Source organism: Agrilus planipennis, unplaced genomic scaffold (assembly GCF_000699045.2).
Source record: "Agrilus planipennis isolate EAB-ADULT unplaced genomic scaffold, Apla_2.0 scaffold28, whole genome shotgun sequence".
NCBI lineage: Eukaryota > Metazoa > Arthropoda > Insecta > Coleoptera > Buprestidae > Agrilus > Agrilus planipennis.
Window position 1 is genome coordinate 1,400,065 of NW_020438897.1, and position 10,979 is coordinate 1,411,043.

The 10,979-nt window shown below is 31.7% G+C and overlaps 1 protein-coding gene across 3 annotated transcripts in view; it reads right to left on the reverse strand.

Moving 5' to 3' along the window:
• The window catches only part of LOC108744569 (TNF receptor-associated factor 4), a 73,638-nt gene that overhangs the window by 6,584 nt on the left and 56,075 nt on the right, over positions 1–10,979 (reverse strand). For all 3 annotated transcript variants that reach the window (XM_018480420.1, XM_018480421.1, XM_018480419.1), the window contains 2 exons: positions 9,653–9,757; positions 7,587–7,748 (listed from right to left, as the gene is read on the reverse strand). In XM_018480420.1, coding sequence (XP_018335922.1) covers positions 7,587–7,748; positions 9,653–9,757 — 267 coding nt within the window. The remainder of the gene's footprint in view (positions 1–7,586; positions 7,749–9,652; positions 9,758–10,979) is intronic.

Genomic DNA, 10,979 nt, shown 5'->3' on the forward strand with positions numbered 1-10,979 from the left:
TTGGAAAAGTATTTTAAATAAAATACAAATGCTTTTCTCAAAAAAATATTTAAATTTACGATAAAAATAAGTATTTTTTATTTTGGATTTACATTTTAAATGCAAGTATTTCAAATAAATCCAATCTCTGATGATCAGAACAATAAAAAGTTTAAAGAATTGCGTGCACATTTTGCTTAATTTACTCAACGGAAACCAATTACATACTTTTATAAATCAGCAGCCTTTTTAAAATGTTTCTGCTAATGTTCGTGCATGTATAAAAAAAACGAGCAAGTGATAACATTTATTAAAGGAGCTTATCGTCAGTGTAAACCATTGTTAATGCGTTTGTAAGAGGCTTCAAAAAAATAAGATTGCTATATCACATTATTTATCTCAAGCATGCGGAAGTAAGTGAAATTAAAAACCGTAAGTAATATCTTAAAACCATTATGGGATAAATTTGCCTCGCTCAACGAGTGTGCATTAAGAATGCTTAAAAAATTTTATGTACTTACAAATGGTTTTTCGAATATTAATGACAGTATAGAAGTACTAAAAAATATTTATAAATAGATAAGTTGACGTATGCCAAGAGCTAACATTTAGCAGAAAACATGCATCTACGTTATAAACAAATTATTTAGACAGAATACGTATGATATCGACTATTAAAATAGTTTTTTCTATTGTTACGTTACTATTGCAAGTAATATTCATGTAGGTATACCTACCCTTGAAATTTTCAAGAAAGGCGATTCTGCAATAGACCGGGTTTTCCAGCCTAATTAATACCGTATTAGAGTTAAATTTGTATTACAGTTGACTTACATTTAACATGGTTAATAGTGGGCATTGTTTGGGTTGTTATGTCATTATCAAAGAGTACATGAATTGTACTGCACCATTTTTCTCTATTCAATGTTAACCATAATACTCAATTAATCGTTGTACACTAAACATAATATTAGTTAGTTTCTGGGACTCAGAATTGAAAGAATCATAAATTGATGATAGGAATGTTGGGTTATTTTATTCCTCGTTCATTAGTGAGTACATATTTTGATTAGATGGGGTTGTACTGTACTATACAGGGAAGCAGAATGTTCCAAGAATAGACCACACCATTGTAAAGTCCCATATGGGTATCCCAAGGTGTCGCGCGTCTAGTTAAAATGGCAATGTAAACGTGTAAGTGTCTTACACAACTTACGCCTTTAGCTGCATGATAAAATTAGGTTGTATATTATGCACAGGGATGAAAAGTAATAAAATATATGTCTCAGACCGCATGTTTATTTCTTCCTGTGTACTACAGGCAAATGATGAGGATACCGTGGATAGAGAAGGTTAGAAATGAAGAGGTATTAGAAACAATAGGAGAGCAGAGGACTCTATAGAAGTCAATAAAAAATAGGCGGGATAGGTTGGTAGGACACCTTCGCAGGCATAAAGGTTTACTCAGAGATATATTAGAGGCAGAAACGGAAGTTAGGAAGGGTAAAGGTAGGCCTAGATTAAATTACTGTTCGCAAATAGTTAAAGATGTGGGTTGTTCTAGTTTTAAGGAAATGCGAAGCTTAGCTCAGGATAGGAAAGAGTGGAGGTGCGTGTCCAACCAGTCATGGGACTGACGACCTTATGATGATGACTACGTTTCACCAATTTTCGGCCAGGAAATGAAATTTTCTTGGGTAAGGAATGCACCAATCATATCGAGACAAAAATCGCAAAGAAAATTGTTTTTTCGGAATTACATTTCAGTTATTTACAAGATATATATTAAATTGCCCATCAATCATGATTTCCCGGTTGAAATTCACTGAACATTAGAGTTGATATTGATATTCAAAGAACCGATTATTTTTGCACGTCTGTTGTCCACTATTTAATCAAATCATTTTCAATGGAAACAATCTATAATAAACCGTTGGCTGTAAGGTTCACTAGACATTCATACCATCATGTATTCATAGCTTGCTTCGACGAACGTGATCCAAGCAATTTACTCAAACGGCTTGCTCCCATGGAATGTATTCGTCATCACTGTAACATTATTTCTTGTAATTCATTTTGCTTGTGAGAAAATTTTACTGACCATGGGTATATTTATACAAAGAAGCATATTAACACGATGTTGCTTTATAGTAGCAATAATTATAATATATCTAAGTGTGAAAACATTAAAGAATGTTGTAAAAATCTCAGTCTGTAATTTGAAACATTTAATATAGTTAAACCTGGCTATGTTCCGATATTATTTAATTAATATGGTTTTTGGCTACAACTTGAAATTTGTTTATTGACCGTTTACTGGATTTATTTTTTTTGTGTATTTTATTACTCATTGAATCTGTGCGATTATTAAGTAATTGTTTTAAACGTTCACATGGTATGATCGCTAAAAAACCGTAAGTATCGCAGAATTTAATACACAAAAGCTGAGTAAGCAAACTTGATGTCAGGTTATTCACACAACCAGCAGCTCGTTCGTTTGTTGAACTTTTTGATTTTTTCATATCTCTTTAACTTGAATTTTTATATCGTCTGCGTATCTTGATTACTATAACGCATTAGTTCCGCGAAGAAAGCGCTTTAACAAGGGAATGCTGATTTGATTAATTATTACAATGTCGTCATTTTCTTAATCGGAATTTTTATTGTTATTTCTCTAATTTAAAACTTAATCATATTAAGGATCATTCGAATATTATGTAAGTGCGTTGTGAGAAAAGAATTTCGAATTTTCCTAATTTTTGTATTAATGTTAATGAATGTTATGTTCTAACTTTATCGTAAAAATTACAAAATACTTAATGCTTGATTGAAACGTTCATTAAAAAGACAGTGTACTACTTGATTGTTTTTTTTTTCTTAATATCTTCATATTCTAACGAAGTTTCAGATAAAAAGAATTCGAACTTTTTAACAAAATCTTAGAAACTTGTGTGTTCTTCCTCTTAAACTGGAAATATCTTCCAGATTCTTCCATCATCATTATCTTTTCTTCACCTGAAACAGATCATACTTTTCGTCTATTTGAACCTACTTTGTCTTCTTTTCCTGCTTAACCATTTGTCATAAATACAATCTGTTCTTCTCCCCTACTGCCACTTCTTCCTTAATGTACATATTCGTGACCCTCAAATTCCCCTTGTTTTTCAATATCTTCATTTTTTGTTCTAACCTTATTTCTTATTTCAATTTCACTCTCCAAGCTCCTAATCTTCTTTCTTTCACCTTCCTGATTCTCGTCAACATCCCTTATTTCCTTTTTGACCGTAACATCATTTTCAATTTATTCTTTATCTTCAACCATTCTATGCAGCTATATAGACATTCTCTTTTCACATTACAAATTTTATTAAAAGTCATCCTATGCCCACATTCTTCTCTTTCATCTTTTTTATAACATTTTTCAAATTTCTTTCCTTTACCTTTTTTTATTCTTTCTTGGTTTACATTATTCGTTCAACTGTGATTTCTTTCCTGTCTTCAACCCTTTTAAAGACTTTGTAATTTATATTATTTGTGCTTTGGAAGTGACGACTAACTGAAAATTTCGCACTGATATGGAGATACATCTTCCTGTTTTATTTTCCCCGTAGTGTGAAAAAATTGAAAAACTAAATTAAACGGAAAAATTGGCAGTTAATTTTAAGTACGAGATGCATGTCTCTTTCAAAACCAAAAACGACCATCTGCTGAGGTCATCTTCCAGCTTCCCAACCCATTTCGTAACAACTATAATTTACTGGGTATTGTGCGAAGAGATGTTTAGGGGATGAGAGACGTTTACGCCCCAATCTTTTCATGGGAGTACATCAGCTGTTCGTTAAAATATGAGGTTTGAAATCCGCTTGAAAGGCAACATATGAATTTGTCTGGTATGCAGCCAAACAATGATAAAATTCACATCTGGCAAGCGTATAGGTCATGCAAGAGTTGCACCCACCGGAAACGAGACGAGCGGTATGTCCATTGTACACTCTCAAGACATTTGATGATACTCAGCTTGTTAACAAGAGCGGAATGGTTATTATTCAGTTGGCAAACCTAAAACCATTAGGCACACAGAAACACTGATATTGCACTCGAACGCGATTGTTCTTTGGTCATTAGACCTGAAAGGTAATGTACATAAATAATCTTTACTTGCCATTTTTATCGCTACCGTTTTCCGTTTTGAGAAAAATATGAATGGGCTGTTGGAGAGATCAATGAAAAATTTACAGGAAAAACGCAACAGTTTCGCACCGTTTTGTCGGCAAATACTATAACATTATGCTAAAACATTCATTGTTGATGGAAAAGTGGTGTTATTGTGATAGAGTCAAGTTTTGTTGCGTAAACGTTTTCATAATATTGTAATCCTGCTGCAAGTGAATTTGTGGTTGGATTTGCACGTAAAGGGAAAGTTTAAGTAGAAAATTAGATCAGACAAAATACAGCTTGCAGAATTAATTGAAAGTATTTTTTCGTTTAAACAACTTAATTGAAATTTGCATCAAGGTTCAGCCGCCACTGTTGTGATCTGTTAAATGGGAGGAGCTTAAAAAACATGGTGCTGAAAAGGGAAAAATACCATATCGAAGATGTGTGCATGTAAAACCAACTTAGGGAAACGTTGCAAACATATCATATCATTGCAACAGGTATGTTTTTAATTCCTCACCTTCAAAAATCACTTCTTGAATACTATTTGGTTTTGCTTTTCTAGTTTTCCAAAGATGATTTTTATATATACCTACATAAAATAGTTAATTTTCATTCGCAAATAATGAATACACACTTCAAAGTCTATGTTGGAGGTGCTATTACAGCATCTTTCTATAAAGATCAACTAACAACTTTTTATTCGATTTCATACTAAGAGAAACTTTGAGAACGCAGATAGCATTTTTTTTTTAATTAATTTAACAGCACGGTATCCGGAAAAACCACTTTGAAGTGCTTGTCTAATGAAAAAGCTTTAGGTATATTGCTATTATGTGTAACTGTTACATACAGTAAATTATATGATCTTTTAATAAATTTGTACAAGGGATGTGTTTGTGTTTTCTTGTAAACTCTGACAACCGGCATTATTTTTTAAATGGATTCTAAGATAAGAAGTAAATAAGAAAAAAATAGTAGGTACTAAAAATCAAGTCAGTTTTTTTCGTTTATCAACAATGACAGGACGAATATTTGCAGATGAAATAGTAGTATCTAGTAAGCCTTAAATAAAATGAAAGTAGTATTAACAAAATAGTAATGTATGAAAATAAATAAAACCAAAACAAAAATATTAGTACGCAAGGGTAAAAAGGGATCAAAAAAATAAGAGATGAAAAATTAAAAGAAGTCGCTAATTTTCGACATTTAGGAAGTCGGATAATTCAGGATGGAAGGAGCAGTAGAGATACAAAATAAAGGATTGCGTAGGATCGAGTCGCCTTTAACAAAAAGAAGTCACTTCTGTGCTCGCGAACCGTTAATTTACAAATTCGAAAAAGATTGTTGAAGAAGAATGTCTGGAGCGCAAAACCGTAATGGCTAGAATCCTTAGGAATGTTGAGTTAGAGGCAAATGATGAGAGTACCGTGGATAGAGGAGGCTATAAATGAGGAGGTATTAGAAAGAGTAGGAAAACAGCGCGCTGTGGATGTTAATAAGAAATAGGCGAGGTAGGTAGGACACCTTCTCAAGAATAAAGGCTACTTGGAAACTTATAAGAAGCAAAAGCAGGAGTTAAAAGGAGTAGAGACCTACATTAGATTACTGTTCACCAATAGATATTAAAAATGGAGAATGTACTAGTTTATTATAATAGTTCTACTTTGCTACTCCAAATAAAGACATTTTGTGTGCTACGTTTTGGTTTCCTGAGAAAACGCATCACACATTAGATGTGGTCGTGAAAGCTTACACAAATATATTAAATACGTTTTTTTCATAAATACTTATGTAAGTATTAATAAAAACATAATAAGTGCATTTGTAAGTGCTCCTAAAGTTGATTGTAGAGTCTAGACATTATTCTTGAAAATGTAGAAATGATTCACTAATTAAAACCTGTCATATATTTTATTCATTAGTCCATCAATTCAAATTGTACAGACATCAAAGGTTTGTCTACACAATGATGCATAATAAATTACCCATTATCTATGTGTTATCAATTAATTAAAANTTACCTTTGTCCCCCATTTTAATTGGAAAAGAGACACTGATGCCAAAATAGTTTGTTTACCGTGAAAGATCAGAGCCAAAATAGGGTTGCAAATAATTTTATTTATGTAAAATCAACATCAATCATTTTATATTAAAATATTTACAACCCCATTGTGTTTCCGATCTTTTACACATCGTAATAAGTGAAAGAAATGGAATCCATAGTTTCTTTACTTTTGGGTTCATCTAATAGTGAAGTTTTTCGAATCATTTTCTAAGAATTTTGGATTATAGGCATTTATTAGCACACCACACTATCTTATAGTTTTCAGTTTTACACAGCTATCGATATTCGATATCGTTTTGGGAGCTGTTTTGCCGTAATTCATAGAATTTCGTAGTTCCTTGCTGAAGGTACGATAAGTGGTGATTTGGCAGGTGCTGATATCAATTAGGAACAAAATTCTACGGACCATGACAATGAACCCGGAAACCAATATCGATCCAATATTTTAGATTATACATTTTCAAGGAGTTTAGAGTTTTTTGGGCTCTTTTCAGGTAAAGAATTAGAAGGCATTCATGGAATGCCTCTTTGCGCTATCTTTAAGCTTCTAATACCTTCAATCGCCAATGTGACCAACTTTCATTCATCATTTTATACATTTAACTGGTAATACTAGCGTATTTTGCGTTTTACAAATAGAAAATACGCTTGGAAAAGTATTTTAAATAAAATACAAATGCTTTTCTCAAAAAAATATTTAAATTTACGATAAAAATAAGTATTTTTTATTTTGGATTTACATTTTAAATGCAAGTATTTCAAATAAATCCAATCTCTGATGATCAGAACAATAAAAAGTTTAAAGAATTGCGTGCACATTTTGCTTAATTTACTCAACGGAAACCAATTACATACTTTTATAAATCAGCAGCCTTTTTAAAATGTTTCTGCTAATGTTCGTGCATGTATAAAAAAAACGAGCAAGTGATAACATTTATTAAAGGAGCTTATCGTCAGTGTAAACCATTGTTAATGCGTTTGTAAGAGGCTTCAAAAAAATAAGATTGCTATATCACATTATTTATCTCAAGCATGCGGAAGTAAGTGAAATTAAAAACCGTAAGTAATATCTTAAAACCATTATGGGATAAATTTGCCTCGCTCAACGAGTGTGCATTAAGNCTTGAAACTATTAGGATTTTCTAAAAATTAAGATAACTTAAGGACATAATTTACTTATCTTTGTCAAGCTTTTTCTACTTACTCTTCTTTTTTTCAATATAAATTGTATCTAGGTATCAATTAGCTAAATGTTGTAGCTGAATCTCTATAAAAATAACCCGGGTTTATTTGCTTGATCGCACGGGTAGCGCATATTTATATGTATATAGGTGGAATAACAAACATTAGTCAAGGATGTGTACGATTTTAGGTTACTTACCTCCAAAGTTTCACCTGTAAATTCTTTGTTACAAAAGTCGCACCTGGCTCGTCGTAGCGGACATGTGTACTTAAGATGGTCCTCCATAAGAACACGCGGAATCTGTGCTCCACATTTGCTGGTACATGGCAAGGCATCATGCTTGCAGGTATTTAGGTGAGCCTGTAAACGACAAAAGAGAAAGAAAATCAAATTAAGACCGTCTACCGCTTACAAATAAACGAGAAATATGTACCTACATGACACTGACTTCCTTCACCTAGCTAACGTACTAGATTGTTGCTTATTACTTAAGCTAATAAACGTGAACGTACTTAAAATAGTTATCATACCACCCTATAGAAGGTCACAAGGTGTTCATAAAGACAGGAAATGAATAAATACCCATCTCGAAAAATAAACTTTGGATTGGATAATCTGATATTTATGAGAAGGCTATCAAATGATGCCAAAATTGATCCCCCCCTCCCCATCTCATGTGAAAGGGGTAAATTTGAAATCTTCAATCGCTTTTGATTGCAGATTCACAGGTTACGCTAAAAACTGCGTATCTTTTAGAAAATACTACAAATGGGGCAGTAAACGCCATCTGTAGCACGATGCTACATTTTAGGATTACGTATGCTCCAACAAAGTCCACTTGTGTGGATATCTACTTGCTGAAAACCAACGTGATAGGCACGTTAGCTTAATCGAATAAAATAATTCGAAATGGTCTATATTCTGCCGAAACTGCCAGACGCCGATCGCGATTTCGATCTTTTTGGATCAGACAGCAAGTAAAAGTTGGTCTGTGTTCTGTCGAGCTGCCTGCGAGGCGCTGATGAGATCCAAGAAGATCTAAATCACGATCGGCGTCTGGCTGTTTCGACAGAATACAGACCATTTCTAATTATTTTATGCGTATCTTTTGTTTGAAACATTTTTTTCAACTGTTAGCAAATGATAATGAAGTTCAATCTTTTAAGATTTTTCAATTGGATTCTGTAATAAAATTGAGATGGGAATTTATATTTTTTTCACGAGTCAGGTGCCAAGTAGAGCACACATGGATAAACATCAATGAAAACTTAATTGAACATTCAACTTGTTATCTCTAATTATTTACAACGTTTATTTATTGTTAATTACAATTCCTACTGCAACAAAAAAATATTAGATTCGATTTCGTTGTAGGTTTCGGATTGATGTACGCTCGGAAATATATACTTATTCTAAATATATAATTCTGTCCTAAATTCAACGAACAAAAAGAAGAGTTTTGGATATCATTGAACTTTTAGAGGTTTCATAAATAAATTATAGATTCTGTTACATCCAAATTAGTTTTCCTTCGAAATTATAATGAACAAATCACTGATTTATAAAAACGTAATTTTCCGCAGAAATAGCTTTTTAAATGGACTAAACTAAGTATACGAAGTATTACAAAATTAGCTTAAAACATATAAAATGAAATTACAAGAAAAAAGGTTAAAGATGTAATAATTTACAAACAGTTTAACCAAAAATCCCAAAATAAAACTATCCGGATAATGTTGCACATAACTCAGCTACTTATATTTTACTCTCATACTTCCTGCTCGATTCGATGAGTATTTAAAAGTAAAAATTTAAACAAAATAAATGATTTTAGTGTTTAGTACAAGTACCTATTAAATATGTCATTAAACTAACTTGTAAAAAGTATTCTATATGATCTTTTTTCATCGTAAAATAGTAAAGTTAATTGACTTCCTTACATCATCACTTGTACAAAATTATTGCAGCCACTATTTTATTTTACATTGAGATTTTAATATAAATCGCAGTGTGTATTTAGCCTGAGGGTGGTTTAAACCTATGAAGTCACGATAAAGAAAGGAACTGAAATTTCGCTTGTGCGGAAAGGTGTAAGACATACACTTAGTAATGTGTAATTTGTGATAACACTTCCGAAAAACCTTGATGAATATAGCTAGACATACAAATAATGAAATGATGCATGTGATGATGACTATTAGGTGTAGGAGTTACGTAAATTTTAAATACTCAGCAAGCATTTTACACATGATCAGATCTCTTACCTTTAGTTTTCGCAATTCATCCGACCACTTGCATCCTTCTTTGTGATGAATGCAATAAACTACAGAACTCATTATTGCCTTTTCAGACTCGGGATCTGGGTATATCTGAAATAAAAAGATAATAAATTGAAAACTTTAAAGTAAAACACTTTTACTTAATTAAATTACATCATATAATTTAATAAAACTGATAGTATCTAGGCATAAACAGTAACTAATAAAATATCAGAAAAAAGTATAGCAATTTTTTTAATTTAGTTTTTTACCTTAAATGTAAATTCATTAGGACATTCCATTTTTATATCTAACTTCACATAAAATCAACTGTTATCTTTAATTATTAATTCGTTTAGCATTACTATTTATTTTCAACAGTGTACATGCTCACTGTTAGAAATTCAAAAACAAACTGCGTCAAAACGTAATAAGCCGAAAGAATAACAAAGGAAGCCCAAAGGTCCTAAGTCCCAAAATGAAGGATAATCCAAAACATGTGTGAGTCAGTCGTAATAAACTAGCTTGGCTTTTGGGTCATCCCTTAAAAATTACGATTCGTTTTACTATCCGCACATCTGCAGAATTCGAAATTTAAAGTGCATCCGTAAAAGGTGGTCAACAATAAACCCATAAATACAAATGTCAATTTTCAGTTCAAATAAATTCGGTTACCGCCTCCAAAGAAAACAGCTTAATAACTGTGAAGTCACTGAATACAGCCCTAAACTCCTTGAAAGGTCTTCTTGAAGTTACCACCCAACGACAAGCATATTTATTGTTTAGTCTTCAAATACAATAAAATAAATCATTCATCTATTTATTGTTACCTGCTCATAATTGAGATTTACACGACTTTTTAAAAAAAACTAATTTACCTTTCCACTACTAAAATCTGTAAATACAGAAGTAAAATGACTTCATTATGTGTGTTCCAGTACTCATGATCAGTAGAGGTGTACAATTTTTTTTTTTTAAAGTATTTAAATACAAAATGCAAATACATTTTTGATTTGTTATTTCGAATGTAAAATATAAAATAGATTTTCTTTTTGTATTTTAAGCCCTAATTACAAAACACGTATTTTCAAATTTTCCAACTAAATACTTTTTTGTAGTACCTACTTAATTTTCTACAATTACTTAAATATAAAATATTTTTTAAGAAAACTTTGCAGACATTTGCTCATTTTTTAAATATTGGAGTTTTTCTAGACTAGTAGTGGCTTTTGCACTATATTACCAACTGCGAAGATTGAGTATGATTTATATTTTTCTGTTTGAAGTAATTGAGATATAGTTTTTCTATCTTTATGTTATAGTTTCTTCAGTT